The following is a 20,616-nucleotide window of genomic DNA, read 5'->3' on the forward strand; positions in this document are numbered from 1 at the left end:
CCTATTTTTGATTAAAGAAGCACCAATTGACTGGCTATTGATCAGCCATGACCTGTGACCAGCCAGTCAGTCTCAGATTTAGGCGATCCTGTGCTGATCAAATTTACCAGCATGCACTGCACAAGGAACATAAATATAGACAGTGTAGGCAGAGCAGTTGCACTACGGTCCATGGGGTTGGGGGCAGAGAACGGGCTCTTGCGAGTGAAAAAAATATGCGGTGTTCAAAGAAGAACACATGTTAAACACATGTTAGTTATTTAGTCAGTAATGTTTTATTATGAACATGAAATAGAATTTTCCTTGAAAGAAAAGTTCAAAAAATGTTTGTGTATGCTGTCAAAATTGGAATTGGCAGGTCAGAATTAAAAAGAGCGGAAATTGTAATCAGTCAAGAAAATCACAATGGGTGCGTGTCTATTTTTTGATTTGTAGAGATTACATATTGTTGTGTTGTTGTTGTGCAAGTGTGGGCCATCTCATGTCACCTGTGTTTAGCTTCAGACAAGCTCTTTCCAGCATCTCATCAAAGTAGGGCTTGTGTTGATAGGATTCATGTCCTGAATGTAGACTGTCTGGCAGTTCAACTGATTAAGCAGCTTTCAGACAGATTATATCCCCTCGTGCAGCAGAGAGGGTCTGAATTACAGACTGTTTTTCAGAGCACAGTCAGAAGTGAATAATTACTCATGTGCAGGAGTTGTAGCTTACACAGACTGAGAACTAATATTTAGAATTTCAGACCTGAGGTAGAGCCGCTTTCTCACTGATCACATTTGATCAAGCTCCATGATGTATAGAGTTGAATTCAAAGGAAAAGCCTGTGGACCATGTATTCATGCCTTGGCTAGCCTTACTTGTATTCAATTTAGTACTCACTCTAAAGAGTAAATTTTAGTATAACACACCCTTGAAGAATGTTCCATTGATTTAGCATTGCACTCAACAATGTCAGAGTAACAACTGACGGAGACAAAAAATATTAAAATGGATGCAGCATAATTTTTATTCCACTCATTCCTTGGTAAATCATGGCACCTACATTACCCTGAATGCAACCCGAGTCCAGACATACTGGTCAGAGATTCGGTTTGATTACGCTAGTGGCAGCTAATGTAGCCTTGATCTGCTAGCCTTAAGTGGAGACGAGGAGTGGGCTGCAGAGGTCTGGTAAGCTCACTTCATTCCAACTCCATGACCCCAAAAGGCTATATCAACATTTTTCACATATGCAGTAGTGCTCTGTAACACCGTAAACAGACATTGATGTGTAAAATTGGTGGGGTCCCTGCTGTCAATATGAAAGGCAAAGACAACATCACGTGTGTTAATTTTTTTTTTATGTACAACTAAACCGGTCGATTATGGAGTTACATTAATGTTACCACACGTCAACTCCTTAAATACACTCAAAAAAGTAAAAATTAAAAAAGAGAGCCACAAATCTAAGAGGTAGGTTGATTTGCACGTCAAATGAATGAGGTACTACTAATTTGAATTTCCACAGATGTGTATCCAGGTGAACATCTACCCAAACTGTCCTGTGTGTTCTCTATGCAGCAGGCTTCTGCTACAGCTCCTGGTCCAGGCTCTCAGGTATGTGCAGAGAGGTCCACCAGTCGGAAAGCCTCCAAGAACTCATTGATATCGATGCTCCCGTCCTTGTTAAAGTCGATACTCTGGACCAGCTCGGTGATGGCCTTGTCACTGATCTCTGTCTTAAGATGAGAGCTCAGGAGCTTCCAGGTTTGCCGGAACTCCTCAATAGAAATCAAACCTAGAATGAAACAAAGGAGGGAGGATGTAGTTGTACACTTTTCAAATTTGTGGCGTGGAAAATCTCTGTTTTGTGTGAGTGCCATGCATTTTGTTGATTCACTTTGAGTTGAGAGATCTATAGAGTATTTATAGAAAGACCTTAATAGCAACCAATCTTATAGTTGTTGAGATATTTTAGTCTGGACCAAAGTGGTTTGACTTGCTGACCAATAGATCGTCGTCCTTACAGCTACAGTATGCCGCCAACATGGTTCAAAAGCAGAGAAAGATACGGAGTTGTGTCTGGAATCCAGACTTAGCTGTCTACCAACCTGAGTGATCTGTGTCTATGATCCGGAAGATGGTTTCCAGGTTGGAGTGGTTTTTGTACATAGTGTCCAGTATGCTGTTATCTGAGACCTGATATTGTAGAGAGACAAATCGATTAAGAATTTGTGACTCTGTTTGTTTGTTTCAGAAGGTAGAGAAATGGAGTGAGAAAGGCAGACCGATAAGACTGACCTCTAGTTTGGGCTCAGTGATGGAGAGCTCCCTTATCCATTGATGGTAGTCCACCATGCCATACTGGGTGCTGCTGACAAGCTGAGGGCGCAGCACCCTCCAGGGCAAACCCAGATTCAGTACTCTCTCTGTGGCAGTGGCCCAGTCCTTTAAAGAGATCATCCCTGAGACACAGAGGATAAATACAGTGGAGTTATTTACATCCTTATACGCTGACACAATAATCTGTTGTGCATAACTAAGTGTGACTGTTAAAGTTTTAAAATGCATCACTGCTGTTAAGCACATAGCTATACCTTTGTTGTTTGGATCAAACTCCTGGAAGGCACTGATAAGATCGGACTTATGTACGAACAGTTGTCCCCTTAGAGCTCGCAGGGCTGATCTCTCTGTCCACCCGACACTGACAAAGAACAGGTAGAGAAAACATTTTCACTTCTCCCAAAATTACTCAACTGAAAGTATTTGTTTTGGGGACATACATTAGATTATTTTTAATGGATTTCTGTCGTCTCGAATTCTGTGCAGCCCTGTGTTTGTACCTTTGTCTCAGGGAGAGCTCTCGGCCTGTCCTGCTGGCCTGATACTGAATGAAATGGGGGACCAGATCGGGGCCCATTCGAATGTAGGCTCCTCTGTTGCTGCCCACTGCATAGTAGTTAGACGCTGAGAATATAGTAAGCACCTAGATGCAACAGAAGATGGTAAGTAAGTTTGCTATGGCTCACGGTTAGTGACCAAGTGATCACTGATTGCTGTCAGATCAAATGCTTAAAGGGGCAGTTCAGCCCAAAATTAAAAATACATATTTTTCCTCTTACCTGTAGTGCTATTTATCTATCTAAATTGTTTTGGTATGAGTTGCTGAGTGTTGGAGATATCGTCCGAGGAGATGTCTGCCTTCTCTTGTTTATAATGGAACTAGATGGCACTCGGTTTGTGGTGCTCAAAGCGCCAAAAAATACATTTGGAAAACTCAACAGCAATGTCTCTTTCCAGAAATCATGATCCAGTGATTCAAGATGATCCACAGACCTCACACCACTCGGCAACTCACACCAAAATATTCTAGACTGATAAATAAAACCACAGGTCCTGTTTTTCATCTCTAGTCAAACTTGACAAAACCCCTTAAAGGCTAAAAATACTTGTTTCCACATTCAGTATTCCACCTTACATTCTACCTCAGGTGTATCTTTGTGCTCACCCTGCGGTCGTGGCAGAACTCATAACCGTCCTGTTTGCATTCATGGGAGCGGATGAGGAGCTGGAGGTTGTGTCTTGCCAGCACTTCCTCAGTGATGTCTGGCCCCCAGTAGCAGCCTCCACCTCGTACCTCATTGGGTATGCAGCCATTTTGGGGCATTGGATCACTCCACAACACGTCCACTATCTGGGTGTGAAATAATGATCGTGAGAGTGAAATGTCTGTACAGTTAAGTAACCCACCAAACGACCGGAAATAACAAAGTCATGAAAAGTGCTCAATGTTAAACAATCACTGAGACCTAACACCCTTCTTGTCACTTACTTGTTTCCACTCATCCACATCTGACTGTGTTGTTTCACCAGACTCCGGGTCTGAGTCAGAGTCAGACGACTTCATCTCACCGTAGGACTGGTCAAACCCAGCCAGCCTGCGCCTCCTTTTCAGCTCCTCTTCCACCGACCAGTTGATTTGGCTGCTCACTGGTGTGTGATGAAGCGAGCGGCGTTGGAAGTAATGCCTGTGAGCTGGGGTCGAGCCTTGGTAAGTCAGAGAACACACTCGACGCCGGCCCTCCAGTGGTCCACCAGCATCACCGCTCCTGTTCATAGTCTGAGCTGCATCATGGGTCAGTTTAGGAGGCCTGAGAGCCGACACATACTGCGCACATTAAAAAAAGCACAGATTAATACTTTATATAATGATCATTATAATGTTTGTGTTGGTTGCATTTTACAGACAACATATCCAGAGTCATTTTAATGATGCTGAAGGCCTCTCTTACTTTGTGTCTGTCCACTCTGGCTAACATGTCGAGGTCTGTCGTGTCAGAGATCCCACCATGCACAATCAACACCTTGTTATCGATCAGTGTGGCCAGAGGCAGCCAGCTGAAAATCTTCTGCAGAAGCTTTAGGATCTTCTTGCCATGCACCTGCGAAACAGATCAAATGTACAGTGACTTACATACAGTTACACAGCCTTACATACAATAATAACTATAATCTAAAACTATATAACTATAAACTTTTTATGTGGACAGTTTTCAGCCAGCTAGTGAGGCTTTGTTCCAGTTAATATGATTGTGTTGTACTGATGAATAAAATTGATTCAGATTCCCTCTGTGTGTACACATACTTGGCCAATAAAGCTGATTCTGATAAACACACACAGGAACAATGTCCCTCATGCTGGGAGTATGACATGATATATCAAATAGCTTCTGGCAGTTTTTAGTAAAACATTTTTTCAGGCCTCAAGGGGCAGCCAGAGTCAGTCACATCATGCGAACTGAAAAAGTTACAATCTGAAGGTTACTTTTACACATACAGGCTAGAATGAGGTGAAAATAAAAGTGCATGTGGTGTGTACACAACTTGACTATTTCCATTTGATACCACTTTATACTTGTCAGGGGGAATTATGGTACATTACATTATTATGCTGATTTTGCAGATTTGGATTGTACATACAGAACAAGAGGTTTTAAAACATGATGCATGGCTATAGGATAAACAGTATAAAACAACAAAGTAGTGGCACATTAACCAGCTATAACATTAAAATGTCACTTTCACATTTATGCATCAGTAACAATGATAAAATGATGTAATATATAACAGGATAACACCTGGAGGGTCCATTTGCATTGGTGGAAGAAGTATTAAGATCCTTTACTCAAGTAAAAGCATTAAACTGTGGAAAATACTCCAGTACAAGTAAAAGTCCTTCATTCAAATGTTAAGCTGAAGTTATTATCAGCAAAATATACTTAAAGAATGAGAAGTAAAAGTATTCATTGTGCAGTAAAATGCTCCCTGTCCATGTTTTTACTGTTATACAGCATATGATGTTTTTGGATTAATATTAATGCTGCTTTAGTGTGTATGCTGCATTTTACTGCTGTAGATGTTAAATGTTGTGCTTATACTAACTACTGCTGCTCAGAAAAACACTTAAGGCATGAGTCAGTCAGAAATATTCAAATCAAAAATAACAAAATTTGGCGATACATTGTTTTCTTTGGACAGGATGAGTATGAAAAATCAAAATCAGAAGAGTAACTGAAGCTATCAGACAAATCTAGTGGAGTAAAAAGTGAAATGTTTAAGTATATGTATAAAGTTAAATAAAACCAAAATGCAAAAGTAAAGCTCAAGTATCTCAAATTTGTGATTAAGTACAGTTCTTGAGTTAATGTACTGGATGTGAATACATCTTTCATTACTGAGGTTAAGTTTGGCTGAGAGAACGGTAATGTTAAGGTTAAAGCGAAATACACAAAACCTACCCTGTATTTTCCCAAAACTTCTTTAGTGAAACCATACCTAAAGAAAACACACAGCAAAGAACCAGATTAGTGTACACAGGTTGAATATATCAGAACACTAAAGCCACTGAGCATATTGTGACTAAATTAACAAAAACATTAATACTAAGAACAAGCTGCTAAACTGGAGTTTAAGAAGAGAAAGATGAGCTTACCTCAGGTTAACAATGTGGTCCTCGTGGTTCCCTCTGTTCAGATGGACATCATTGGGATAGACGAGCAGGAACCCAAACAGGATGAGCAGGATCTCTAAAGAGTTTTTACCGCGATCCACAAAGTCTCCATTGAAGACGTACGGTGTCTCACAGGACGGCAAACCATTCTGGACAGATTCAGTTAAAGGTGTTAATTAAAAATGAACATCCCTGTCTGACGATATGATGATTTGCATGTTGTAAATACCTTGTAGAATATCAACAGCAGATCTTCAAGTTGCCCGTGTAAGTCTCCTGGGAATGGATAAATAATGTGTTAATATTTGTGACGTGTGAGTGCACGCTGAATGTTTAAAGGGCAATAAAAAAAATAATTCAGAGCAAAATGTGTCCAGGAAAGGCCTGCTGTTGCGTACCGCATATGGTAATGTGTTTGTCATGGCAGGAGGAGACTTGACTGATATTTGGAAGACCTCTCAGATTTCTCCAAGTCTCTCCAAGAAGCTGCAGAACATATCGAGCATGAAGCTGCTACTGGGAAGAAAACCAGTATGAATAAGCTGAGCGCTGAGAAGAATGCTTGCTTTGAAAACCTGCCATGAGTGTATTTTATGTGCCTGTGTGCTTACTTGTTTGTGCTTGAAGGCCTCCACCAGCTTCGAAACCCCACAGAAAGTCATGGGGAAGGTCAGATGGGGGCCAGTGTAGCTGTCGGGGACCTCGACGCTCTTGTAGCAAAAGTATCTCTCCCACTCTGTGTCCTGACAGATTTCATTCTTACGAAAGATGTGAGATATTAGGTTTCCTACGTTGACAGCAGAGGGGGAAAAAGAGGGAAGTGGATCAGTGTCACATGAGCAGAGAGTAAACCGGGTGAGCTCAGATTATCTCACTGTCAGTAATCTAATGAAACCTACAAATCAGTGAATTAAACGGGAGTTGAGAGTCGGTCTTACTTTCACTGCTGGCTGGGGTGAAGTGGTCCATCAAGAAACCAAAAAAATTGTGGAGCTACATGGAGGAAAAACATAATTTGAGAATCAAAGTTAATTTGCAGTGTCAGAGGAAAGATTAATGAACATGAAGATATACTTTATTAATCCCTGAGGGGATTACTCTGTTGTCCCGAGATACACACACACATGCACAAAGAAGACCTATTCATGCATTAAATGGAGAGATGTCAGAGTGAGGGGGCCACCCATAGATAGGCGCCCCAAGTAGCTGGGGGTTTGGTGCCTTGATCAAGGGCACCTGGCACCTCTTCTGCTACCAGGCCACAGTCCCTATGGACTGAGCTACTGCTGCCTAGACTTAGAATATGCAGCCATTCTAGCAGCTCCCTGCTTTGAGCTAAATGCTAATGTCATCAGTGTATATGCTCACTATCACAGTTTTATTAGCAGCTAACATCTGCTAATAAGTATGAAACACAAAGTACAGCTGAGGCTACAGAGACTGTGATTCATTTTGCAGATATTTGGTCATAAACCCAAGTACTGGACAAAAAAATTTTGACCCAGGGTGGTGTGAAAGGAATTGTTTAAAGGACAATTCACCCCAAAATCAGAAAATAGGCCCTCATATTTTTTTCTCTTACCTATTTATCAATCAAGATTTTCTTTGGTGTGAGTTGCTGAGTGTTGGAGATATCAGCTGTAGAGATGTCTGCCTTCTCTCTAATGTAATAGAATTAGATGACACTCGGCTTGTGGTGCTCAAAGGGCCAAAAAAATACATTTGAAAAACTCAGCAGCAATATCTCTTCCCAGAAGTCGTGATCCAGTTACTGATGATAATCCACAGACCTTGCTGTGAGCAGTATCATGTAGAAACTATTTTCTTTCTACTGAACTACACCCACGTACCGTATTACCATGCAAAATGCCATGCAACACTCAGTAACTCACAACAAAACAATCTAGATCAATAAATAGCACAACAGTTAAGAGCAAATATGTGTATTTTTGATTTGGGGGTGAACTGTCCCTTTAAGGGACCACCAAAGTTGATGCAATTTATCCTCTGGGGACCATGACTGTCCATTTCAAATATCACAACAGTCGATCAACTTGTGATTGGATTTTTCAGTCAAATGCAAAAACATCAACCTCATTGTGGCACTAGAGGAAAGGTCGGAAAATCACTGAAGTCTGTACAATTCATTCTCTGGGGAGCATGAATATCCGTTCAAAACTTCATGGCAGTACATCCAATAGTTGTTGAGATATTTCTTATTGACTGACATTATGATCTACCATGCTGCCAACATGGCTTAGAAATTAATTGTCACCATGGAGAGGTTCAAAACTGTGTGTGAGCTCACCTTGTTCTGGTCTTGCTCTCCTGCATATTCAATAGACTGGAAGATGTTCCACGTGCACCTGCGTCTCACCTCCAGCCGGGCAACATACTGACGGTACCAGCGCTGGATCAACAGAGCTGCTCTGATTGCTAAAGATCACGGGAGAGAGAAGAGGGAAGCACTTGATCATAACCATGTTGAGGTAACCTACACTCACTCACTGTGTCAGATCTTGACTGGAGGACTCACCAGTGGCAGCTTCACAGTGTGCAGGAAAATTGAGTAGAGAATACTAAAGTAAGCAAACTATTAACTGAGAATGTTTACATGTACTATAAAGATGTAATGGCATATATTTACCTGGAACTGAGATGCTCACTAAAAATGAAAAAAAACAAAGACACCAACATTAAATTATTGCATTTAAAAGGAATGTTTCTTTAAAAACGCTGGATTATTCACTAGAGTGACTGTGCTAAATGCTGCACCTCTGTCACATTTCTTCAGCTGTAGTTGAGATTTTCCCATGCCGCATCCCATGACCCTTTGCTGTTTTCACTGTCAAAGACAATGATACTTTAATGAGTGAGACGGAGGTGTCCGACCTTGTATTTTGCAGCCTGGGAATGATGCAGTAACCAGTCTCCAGATTAGAAAAATTCTTGATAATACATTTTTGGTAATAAATTAACAACAGCATAAATAAACCTGAATCATTTTAAGAAATTATTTTCATTACTTACAATTACTAGATGTTTTACAACATAATTGTGAATTTATGGATAGAATACACACTTTGGCATTTACATTAGTGTCTAAAGTGCCTAATAAATGTTGAAAACAGAACCATCAGCAGCCAAGTAAAAACAAAGCACTGGATTGGCCCAGAGGAACCTTACCTGGTCACGCTACCTTTCTTTCATCACCTCCTCTCACTTCTTCTGCACCTTTAAAGACACCTACTCATTTTGTTCTACAAACTTGCCAGCTTGCCACTGTTACAATGGCAAAAAAAATCGCTTAAATGAGTCTTGCGTTATCATTCAGACTTGGCCATTTCCCAGGCGCAGCAGTACGGGTCCCAGCGGCTGTGATGTTGTATGTCCACTCTCTGCAGCTACACACACTCAGCCTTCACAAACACACACTGGCTAAAAGGCTTGTGAATATCAGAGCCAAGTGACTTGGACAGGCCCCGTGATCACTTAAACAAAACAAGATGCAAGTGGATTAGGATTACACCTTACTACAGCTGGCATCTACGCTGAATAAACGGATGAAGGCTCTGATAAAGGGCAGCATCTGTGTTGAAAGGGGGTTGTGTTGGCCTTGGCTCAAGACGTTCATATGACTCATATGATAACAATAACATCGGCATTATCTCCATTAACAGTTAATTGACCACTGGCTTGTCTGATGTTTTTGTCAGACATGTTTATATATCAATTTACATGTTAAGTAATACAGAATATTGTAGATATACAGACAGTGGACATTCATATAGAAACACTGCAAACCATCATAAACCACCGGCACAAATATTGGTCTTATTATAATGTTTCATTGAACTTGAGTAAATGTATTTACTTACATTCTGCCACTGATAACAGTGACTAAGAAAATAAAAAATAAACCAATTAATATGCACCAAACTGAAACAGTAAATGCGTGTAGGTACACAGCTTTGCAGCGAGCTAAACACAATTCCAAATAAGGTTTCAAGACCAGAAATTGCCTTTGAGGTTTGTACAGGAAGCAGTTGTGAAACTGTGAAAATAGTAATGGACATTAAATTATACAATAGCGGTAACTAATCAGAAAATGATGACACCAAAGGCATTGTAAAAATGAGTGGACCGTTGGATTGTGGTACATTGTTACAGTATCCACAAATGAAATGCATCTCTCTAGTAGTATTTCCCACAGGTGAGTTTCTGTGAGTTTTTTGCTACATTAAATCCTGCCACATTTTTAATAATGTCTGTTGAAATTACATGTCGTGACTGTTTTTGTTGTCTGCTTGTGGCACATCTGTATCTTACATCCTCCACAGTCCTTCAGCTGTTCATAAAGGCTCTTTGTGATCACAGCCAGGAGCAGCTGTCGGTGGTGTGACTCCCAGTGGTGCTACCAGAAGGAAGAGGTGGGAGACGTCTGATACTCAAGGACTCCGCTCATTCATGTACGCTTATAGGAGATCTGAAGCAGTATCCCACAGCCCTCAGGTGTGTGTGTGTGTGTGTGTGTGTGTTTCTGTGTGTGAAGAATATGGCTCCCAGCAATTTGTTAATAGTCTCACAATACTTCATACAGCCCAGGCTATTATTTGCTTAAATCACTGAAATCAACGGGCCTGTATTTCAGACAGGTGTCTATATGGGACAGGCCTGTAATTCCTTTCACACAAAACTGTTGCTCAGCAAAGATTGGAAAATACAATAAAACTGTTTAGTTACACCAGTATGGATATTATTTGTGTAAAAATTAGACTTCAGAAAATATTTCAATTATGAATCATTCATTTGATCTAGTATATAAATGTATATATATATGTACACATATGGAAAAGTAAGGATATTTAAGAAAGGGGTTGGAGCGAAAAGTTACTAAAAACTAGTCCATACCCACTGGTAGCTTTGTCACCCTCTACCTATGCCAATCCTCAATGCCTATGTGCAGTTTCACATAGATTGACCACGTCAGTGAGTAGAAAAACGTGGGACAGACAGAATGACTGACTGACAGTTTCCGTGATTATGTACAGCATACATACCATGACTTAGTCATACCAAAAATTTGAAAAAAACAACAACATTCGGCCACAGGGGGAGCCACAGCAATCGGTCGCATTTTAGCAATTTTTTAAGCATTTTTCTGTTGTTATAGCGCCACCCAGTTGCAAATTAGAGTTAAATTTCTCCAGTCACCTTGAGGCGTCCTGTTCTACATATCTACCAAGTTTAGTAAAAATCAATATGGCGGTTAGGCCTAGATAAGAAATTAGCTCTCTAGCGCCCCCATTTTGTTTGATTGGGTCAATAATGGAGGGGTCCCCTCAGATTATGTGTGGTCATATGCCTACAAAGTTGCGTGGTGATCAGTGAAACCCTTGAGATGTTATACACCTTTATGTGATGAGCCACGCCCTCCGCAATATTCATTGCCTTATAGAAGCTCAGTTTTAGTAAGTTTTCCAACTTTTGCCAAGAGGGAACTTTAGATATTGGTCCCTACATTATGTTCACCAAGTTTCATGCAGATCGGTCAAACTTCCTAGGAAGAGATCGATTTGAAGTGTTTTTCAAAAAATTCAAAATGGCGGAAAATCTGTATAATTAGACGTTATGGGTGCAAATTTGTTCCTCATGAGGAGAGGCATCTCTGTGCAAAGTTTCATGTCTCTGCGACATACGGGGCATGAGATATGCCCATTCAAAGTTTGCAATTTCAATTGGTTGCTATAGCGCCCCCCTTTAGCCAATTGATGTAATATTGCTTCATTCGCATCCTTCCATGACCCTCTACCACTGTGCCAAATTTCACATGGATTGACCAAGTCAGTGAGGAGAAAAACGTGGAACAGACACACCCACAACAGAGTTTTCATCATTATATATTAAGATAAGATAGTAAGATAGTCTACTAAGTGCCATCTAATGGTGAGGTTGCAGATTGCACCCAACTGAAACTTCTCCCGTGTGCCAAGCACGTAGGAGAACTATGCTGGCCAATGTGAAAACGTGAATGGCCCTACCCTATCTAGAGCCAGTGTTTGGTTTGTCCATTCTGGGCTACTGTAGAAACGACATGGAAGAGGACCCGCTCTGAATGCAGTTATAAATAGCTCATTCTAAGACAAAGAAAACACAACTATTCTTTGTTTCAGCCGACTGAACACTAATGAAAACATAGTTTTTCTGCCAATAAATTCCCCTAAATCCTACACACTGGACCTCTAATATTCAACTCCACTCTGAATTTAACACTGACCATGTGCATGTGGCTACCATAACAACCATTAAATCACCACTGAGACTCTGCTGAGTTATGGTTTGTCATTACTTAGAGTGTTCCAGCACTGAGAAGTTGAGACCTGACAGGAACTTAAGACCTGAGAACTTCACAGTGTTGTCGAGACCTGCAGAACATCTTGCGTAAGATCATCATACATGTTTGTGTTGGGATGCCAAGTTGTGATGTTACCAAGGACACAAATTTCATTAAGGTTACGAATGATTTGACAGTGACTTAAGACATCCTTCAGATCCTTTATTTAGGTAAAAGTAGCAAAAACACACTGTGAAATCACTCCGTGACAAGTTAAAGTCCTGCAGTGAAAAGATCTCAAACACAAAACTGACTAATAAATCATCATATACTATATTATTACATTGTTAATACTGATGCTAACTCAGCATTTCACTGTAGCTGATTGAGGTGGAGCTATTTTTAAATACTTATTATTGGTATTTTCTTGAATAGCTCCCGACCAAGGGGTGTTGTCCCGCCAAAGGGTCACAACATTAATCTGAGGGGTCGTGAGTTGATTGATGGGGTTGGAAGGAATGAAAAAAAAAAAGTTCTACTAAACAAATCTTTGTTCATGTGTTGCATATTTGTGAAATATTGACTAAATCAACCTCTAAGAAGTCTTTATTTCAACTGCTGATAACTCACAGACAGCTATAAGATTGTCATAATACTTTTTTGTAAAATCTTAATCCGGGAAATTAGTAGATAAAGATAAATGTGGAAAACTAAAGACCATGTTGCGATGGGATCATTATAGTTGTGAAAAAGTGATTCGTGAATTAAAGCGAGGGCCAGGGTTGTATAGGTGAGGGCTCCAGCCCCCTTTTTTGGTGCACAGCCATCTTCAAACTCAGTCATAATTTTGATCTCAGCTACACAACTGTTAAGTTTTATGACTGCATCTTGCACAGTTGCAATGTTCTCGTGTCAACAGACAAACTTATAAACACTACGCCAAATACTCAAAACAGCATCTGTGGTAGTTCCCACTACAACTGTTGTCACCAGGTCCATATTTTGCCACGATGACACATGCACAGAATTATGAGGTGAAAAAAGTACCAGCCATCGAGACATTGTTGCAGCCGGAAATTTATTATTGCATGTGTAAAATTAATGAATGCTTGCACTAAGAAAAGCAGCTTTATTTTCTGCAGGTCTGCATCCAACATATATATTTTATATAGATACAGAACTGCAGTAATGAACATAATCCTCACTTCATCCCATCACTTTATATTAGCTGCAGAAGAGAGTATTGCCAGGTCTTGTATCAGCTTGTACCAAGAATTCCTTCAGCTCTGTTGATGAATTATGATTTGATATCCACTGCAGCAGATAAAGTGTGTATTTTGGGCTACATGGGAAAGTTTGCTGTGACCCTGAAGAGAGGAGAGGGCACCTGAGGACTTGAAGATACCATTCTGTGCATGCCTCTGAGCCTCGCTGGCTTACACAAGTGCCAACGCTGCCAGTGCTGCCAAGCTGATTTGCTCTGGGCTCTCAGATATCAGCATCACCTGTGGTACACGTTATTGCTTTGTGGTACATTTCTTTCCCTCCCCATCGTGTCCTTGAATGACAAGTGCAGGTGAATGATATTGTTATCATCTTTATCTGGCAGAAATTTCTGTCCTGCATATCAAACTAAAAATAAAAAAATGGGAGTAAAAATAGAAACTGATTACAGCCCACATGCAGAAGTGAATTGGAAGCTTAGCATGATTACTCACTAACTTCTACTACTTATTACTGTTTCAAATAATTTGGTGACATAGGCCCTTTCTGAAAGTAGGTCAGGGTATTAACACCTCTTAAAAACACAGTGGCCTAAGTGCCTGGGTAGCCGAGTGGTTACAGTGTATGCCACATATGCCAGCTTTGGGAATTTTGTTGCATGTCATGCCCTTCTCTGTCTGCTCTGTCATCTGTCCCCCGCAAAAAAAAATTATTTAAAAGCAGTAGCTTGCCAGTGAATCACTCATTACAAACTGCTGTGCATCCAAATATCTGTCCATTAAAACCAAACATGTCAGGGTGACACTTTCATGATGATTTTATTACCTTAAAAATATTTCAAAAATTCACTCTATCTTGCCTTTTAAAGACTTCATCTTATCACACCTGGATTATTGCAACGGCTTCTTTACTTGCCTGAACAGAAATTCTATTGATTGACTCCAGACTGTACTGAACTCAGCTGCCAGGCTTTTAACCAGAACCAAGAGACGTGATCATATCGCTCCCATTTAAGCCTCTTTATGTTTCAAAATGGGTTTAAAATCTATTCTTATTTTACTGATTACTTTTAATGCTCATCATTGTCTCTCCCTGCTCTGTCTCTGGCCTCTAACTGAACGCGTCGGTACATACTTTAAGATCCACGGGCAGGGGTCTTTTGTCTGTTCCAGAGGCCTGGCTGAAAAATAAAGGGCACAGAGCCTTTGCTTTCTGGACCCCTAATCAGGTAGGCTAAAGGCCAAAAAACATTAAAAATTTAAATGTACAACCCTACACCGGCGACAGCTAGATGTGTGGTGGTGCTCCTGGACGTGTACCCCTGTGGCACTTTACACCACTGTTCTATTTCCAGCCTCAACACCCCTGGAATTAAATGCAGTTTGATTTTGGGCTCTCCACACATGATTTTAAGCTAATGCAGAGATGGAGGAAGTACAGATCTTTCAGTAAAAGTAGTAATAACTTTGTGTGATCATCTCTTGACGCTCTGCAGCATGACATGTCCAGTGTGTACCGGGGCAGCACTTGATGTGTGTCACATCATGCGCTTTAGTCAGTGATCTCCTTTATGTCCCTTCTTAAAACACACTTTTATTGAAGAACCTTTTATGATTTTACTTGCGCTTTAATATCCTTGGAACTGTCTATGACTTCCTTCAATAAATGTGTTTCTTTTCCTATTCTTACCTTTTTTTATTTTTACACCAAATTGTTTTTGTTTTTAATCTGTTTTCTTTTAAAAGCTGATAATTTTATGACTTACGACAGAGTGGGTTCTCACCCATGGAGTCCACCATGTTGTACAGTAACCCTGAATGGACAAACTAAACACTGGCTTTAGATAGGGCCATACATGTTTTGGCGTCAGCCACCATACTTCTCCTACAGGCTTGGTTCACTGTAGGAGATGCCACTAAAGACGCCACTAAACCCTACAAACTAGACCTTTAATGTTTTGAACTGGTATTAAGCACACTGACAGATTAATACATGCGCTAAGAAAAGCAGTTTTATATTATATATAGCTGCAGACCAGCAGTAAGAAACGTAATCTTTATTTCAGCTGCAGAGGAAAGCATTGCCAAGTCTTGTATCAGCTTGTACCAAGAATTCCTGTGGCACTGTTGAGGATTTATGATTTGATATTCATGGCTATATGGGAAAGTCTGCTGTGACCCTGAGGAGAGGAGAGGGCACCGCTAGCGTTGAGGCATAAAAACTTGGCCAGGCCAACAGACAGACAGGATGACACAACAGAACAGGCTCTTGCTGTTGTCTGACTAAAAGTGACTAAAAACAAGCATGAATTTTCAGTAGCTGTGAACATGCATGCCTCCATGTGTTCATGCATTCAAACACACACACACACCCCCTCACAAACACTTGTCACTAGTACAAAGATGCCTCCCTACGACAATCGATTCATGAGTTTTGAAAGGGGACCTGGCAAAATGGTGTGTGTGTGTGTGTGTGTGTGTGTGTGTGTGTGTCTTTCTCTTATGTTTGATGACATTACGTGAATCCAGTGGCATGAACAGTTAATCATCTGTCCTTTGGCTCATGACCAATCTTTCCACAAAATCCTGTGCATGTCTGTGAACCCCCACCCCCCTTTTAGCCAATTGGCATGAACACAAACATGCACTTTCACATCCACCCATATGATCTCATTGCCAAATTTCAGACCCCTAGGGAAAAAAATCTGTGGCTGCCAAAGGGTAAGGAAACTTTTGTGAACCAACCAACTGACACAGCAACCTAGAGAGCTGCTAGTCACAGCTAATAATCATCTTACTTTAGCTAGCTAGTAATTTGATGATGTTGCACACAGTTTATACAGTAAGAAACTGTTTGTGATACAGTAATAAAACTCATTTACAGTGTAGATTATAGCAGAGACACACGTTTTCATGTGTTAAGTCATTTTGTCTTCTTAGGTGCGTCCTGGTATTCACCACATGTGTAACCAATCACAGCCAGAAACTGAAACAATGCATGTTGTAATATGGTATGCTTACAATACCATTCGTTTCTTTCTTTACTTCCCTCCCACCTCTCATTCCTGTCTGTTTGCCTCTCTTTTTTCCTCTCCTGGATCATCCTCCTTGCACTTTTTCACACACAACAGAGGACATGACAACAATGTTAAGTATCTCAAGGCCAAGCTGGGGTACAGGAAGATAAAAACCCAGGTTCCCAGGCCCTGGAGAACAATACCTAGCGCAGCATCACTGTCTGATCACTCCTATCTCCTCCTCCAACCAGACACACAGAACCAACCACAGCCTTAAGTCCGTCACGAGTCCGACTGATTGACCGCCAAGCTCAAGCACCATGTCCTTTACGTTCATCGTCATGATGATGCTTCTGGGCTCTTCAGTGGTGATTGCATTTGTCTTGCAGCCATCCAGGGAAGAACCTGCAGCCTCTGCTAACTCTCCAGTTTACCATCACAGGTCAGTATCAAACATGTTTGTCCAACACTTTGTGTGCCAATATTGTTGTGCTTTTGTTAGTCAGGACAATTCTCTACAGGAAAACTGATTTCTTCAAGATTGTCCAAAGAGCTTTGAAGCATCTTGTTAGGTCACAGAGATTATTGTATTTTAAATTCACCTCAGTGCTATAGACTTGCGTATTAGATCACACATCATGAGATTTATGCGTGCTGAGGCCTTTCCACATGGGTCAAAGAAAAATTATGGATTCTGGGTCACTTTGACCATTTGGTTTTGTTGTTGTGCAGAGATGTATCTCACTGTTCTGTCTGAGCTTCAGCAGTGTAATCAATCACCCTTCAACACAAGATTTCTCTCACTTGGTTTAGCCAAACATCTGGAAAGTGCATCCAGAGTTCATTTTTAGTGGCATGTGCAGCCACTAACTGATGCATTTTTTGTCTTGATTGGAGTTTTAACACAGTTATTTTTGTGAAATGTCCAGGATTTCTTCTGTTTCTCTTTAATTGTTTTTAATATTATGCAGTGTTTAAATGACATGGGTGATATGATTTTCAGGTGTGAGTCATTGCAGTCCATGAGGAAGGGTCTCCTCAGGGCTCTCAACTTGCAGGCTGAGCCACAGCTGCCTGTTGGTGGGCTGGACGGTGTCAGAGAGCAGTGGAGGAAGACCTTCAGGACCCTCACTCACAGAGCTAAGGACACTGCAGGTAAGTGGAACCCAAAATTCAAAGAAACCACTGCAAATCATACGTTTCCAGCCTTAGCTTTATCCTCAGTGACCTTTCCAAAGTCAAACCCAGCCAAACATGTTTTTTCAATGTCCATGTAGTTCCAGCAGTGTCTGTGTCACCTGATGCTGGAAATGGAACGAGCCTGGAGTGCTGCTCCATGGCTTCTGAGATCTTTATGAAAGGTATGCAACAATGTGTGTGTATTCATGTGTGTGCATATCAACAGTAGGAAATATTGTAATGCATGTATTGTAATGTCCTTTCTTTTCCCAGATCTGGGATGGGACAACTGGGTGATCCATCCTGCCAGCCTTACCATCGTTCACTGTGCAATCTGTAACCCTGATCTGAACACTGTGCAATGTCCATCATCCCATGCCAACGTCCAAGAAGCTGACTCACAGGTATAAACTAAAATTTACATTTCTGATTTATTTTTAAATACATCGATGCTTTTATAGTGCTTTCCTCCCAAAATGCAAAAACACCCAGCTATGGTGACCTGGAAAAATCCTGTTGGGGCTACGAACAGTGCGTACTTCACCTTGGTGTCTTCTGCCAATAGATAAGGTGATTTTCCCGCTTGTGCCAACACAGATGTACCAAACATAAGCCAAGACACTTCCAAAAGTTGGTTAATCAGAAATTAATGCAGTTTGGCAGCAGATATGTGTTATCAAAACAGAAGGTGGAAAAACATCTTTATGCAATCTCACAAGCATATATTTTTTTAAATTATTATTGCAGGCATGTGTCTGTTAAGATAAACATTTCTGAAAGATTTATAGTTTTGTTTTCTACTTCTTGCTAATCATTGGTTAAAATATGACACCGCCACTGAAGCATGCGTCAAATGATTGTATTTTCTTTTTTGCCATCAGTATAAATGTCTAATATTTCACTAAAATTTGGTTAAAATACACTGAACTTTACACTTCTTGAGAAAAAAAAAAGAATTAATTGCAAATTATTCTTTTGTTTCATCTTGTTGAGGATTTTATGCAGAAAAAATGTCAAACTGTCTTGCCATGCGTCACTCCTCCTGTCTTTGTTTCTCCCCAGGTGTCCTGTTGTCAGCCCACCTCCCAGGAAATGGTGCCTGTTCTCTACGTGGATGAATTCAGCACCCTGGTCATTTCCTCCGTGCAGCTGACCCGCAGCTGTGGCTGTGGGCCTGGCACCCTCCAGCAGCCCGGCACAGAGTAAAGTTTGTTTTATAGTCCTGAGTATGTGAGCCACCTGGCACACACACAAACACATGAAATACAGAAGATGTGGATAATACATTATATGCAGGCGTATCTTCTCTCACTAAACTTATCTTAGATCGTCACAGTGTGTATTCAACACTGAGCATGGGAACCAAAGCAAAGTGTCCCTAAAAACTAAGTTTGCATTCCTGTTTCTCCTTTCTAACCAGAATGTGCCAGCACAGATCTGCTGAGCCAACCAAACACAAAACTGATTGATAATGTGTGTTTAAGATAAATCAGATCATCCGTTTTACCACTAAAATAATTACTGACCTCAAATTACAATCCATGTTTGGATAACAGTTAACAAACAATTTTAAAAATGTTTTTTTATAGCTGAATTCAAGCATTTCTGTTGCACTAAGAGCTGGAAGTGAAGTGCAGCTGACACTCGTCTAATAAAAGGCAGCCAGTTTATCTTTAAATATGTCTCATGAGTGCAGAGTGCTATTTAAAGCTACTAACTGTTACTCAGTGTTCCTTCCAAAAAATGTGAGACGGTGCAGAGCCAAATCCTCGCACAGGCCAGTTGTCTCCTCACTGATCTGTGAAACAACTGTTTCCTCTTAAGGGCAAGAAAATAACTTGATCCCAAAACTCAACCTGAGGTCAAATAAAAAATATTTCAAAAATTACCTGATAAAAATCTAATCTGATTATTGTAAATAAAGTAAACTGATTGCCATGCTGAAGGTCAGAGTTACAGGAGAAGATTGTGTACACCAGCTTAACTCCCTGCACCTGAATCTTAGTATTACAACAACATCACTCTGTGCTGATCTTTTCCACAAAAGACCATTGACAATGTTCCATTTTCATGTTTCCACTGGTAGAAAAATGACATTGCTGCCATGCAAACCTCCAAAAATTGTAACTTTAATTAACAAATTTGGATTTAAACATAAATAAAACAACGCGTAAAAAAATAGATCAAGAAAAATCTGAGTACTTTCTTTTGAAAAACTTCACATTTCAGTACTCTGCTGTGGTGTGGTACTTTGCCCAGTAAAGTGATCTTTAATTAAATTAGTTTACTGGGCAAAGTACCACACTTTGCCACAACTGACCATTGTTTGCTTTAAATCACGATTTCTTTTAAAGCAAACAATGGTCAGTTGAGTTTTTTTAACCTGTAGTTTATTTTTGCTTTAAAAACATTTTATTGTCTATTCTATATTTTTATCTACATTTTGTTTGATTTACATATTGTGTGCTTTTATATACATTTTTTTTAAATAGCCGAGTTCTTGTTTTTTCTCATGTGAGCATTTGTCATGATAAGTAAAAGTTCTCAGTTTGTCATTTTGTTGTATACTTCCAGTGACTTCACAAAATTACCTCATCATTCACTTTCTCGAGTATTTTTCACAAGTGAGCTACTACTTATCGGAGTGACATATCACCTCAACTCAATCAAACATCTAGCTCAAATGCAAAATGTTTTATTGTGCTGATGACACTGTTGTAACATCATTTGTAGCAATTTCCTGATGCCTTTCTCACAATTATTTGAATAAAGATGATTGAAATCAACAGCTGTTTTGCTCTCAGTAATTTTTTCTTGAAACCTTTTTCATGGAAAAGAGTTAGTATGACTGTCAGAGCCGTTCCTCATACCAGC

The 20,616-nt window shown here is 40.3% G+C and overlaps 2 protein-coding genes across 2 annotated transcripts; one reads left to right on the forward strand and one right to left on the reverse strand.

The window, feature by feature from the left end:
• Positions 1-1,446: 1,446 nt before the first annotated feature.
• Positions 1,447-8,816, reverse strand: ppef2b (protein phosphatase with EF-hand domain 2b). Its single transcript, XM_078161896.1, is given in 18 exon segments — positions 1,447-1,777; positions 2,091-2,178; positions 2,281-2,444; positions 2,577-2,683; positions 2,823-2,965; positions 3,488-3,673; positions 3,812-4,147; positions 4,272-4,421; positions 5,778-5,814; positions 5,972-6,138; positions 6,219-6,265; positions 6,388-6,502; positions 6,601-6,776; positions 6,928-6,982; positions 8,298-8,457; positions 8,498-8,534; positions 8,637-8,654; positions 8,765-8,816. Coding segments are annotated over 18 exon segments (2,223 nt in total). The 3' UTR covers positions 1,447-1,592.
• A 1,583-nt stretch (positions 8,817-10,399) lies between these two features.
• LOC117270028 (growth/differentiation factor 6-B) lies at positions 10,400-20,528 on the forward strand. The gene is made up of 6 exons (XM_033647438.2): positions 10,400-10,501; positions 16,815-17,005; positions 17,567-17,718; positions 17,841-17,924; positions 18,016-18,146; positions 18,805-20,528. Exons 2-6 carry the CDS (start codon positions 16,884-16,886, stop codon positions 18,946-18,948), a joined length of 633 nt encoding a protein of 210 aa, XP_033503329.1. The 5' UTR covers positions 10,400-10,501; positions 16,815-16,883; the 3' UTR covers positions 18,949-20,528.
• Positions 20,529-20,616: the final 88 nt, after the last annotated feature.

The sequence above is a fragment of the Epinephelus lanceolatus genome, chromosome 19, assembly GCF_041903045.1.
Source record: "Epinephelus lanceolatus isolate andai-2023 chromosome 19, ASM4190304v1, whole genome shotgun sequence".
Classification (NCBI taxonomy): Eukaryota; Metazoa; Chordata; class Actinopteri; order Perciformes; family Serranidae; genus Epinephelus; species Epinephelus lanceolatus.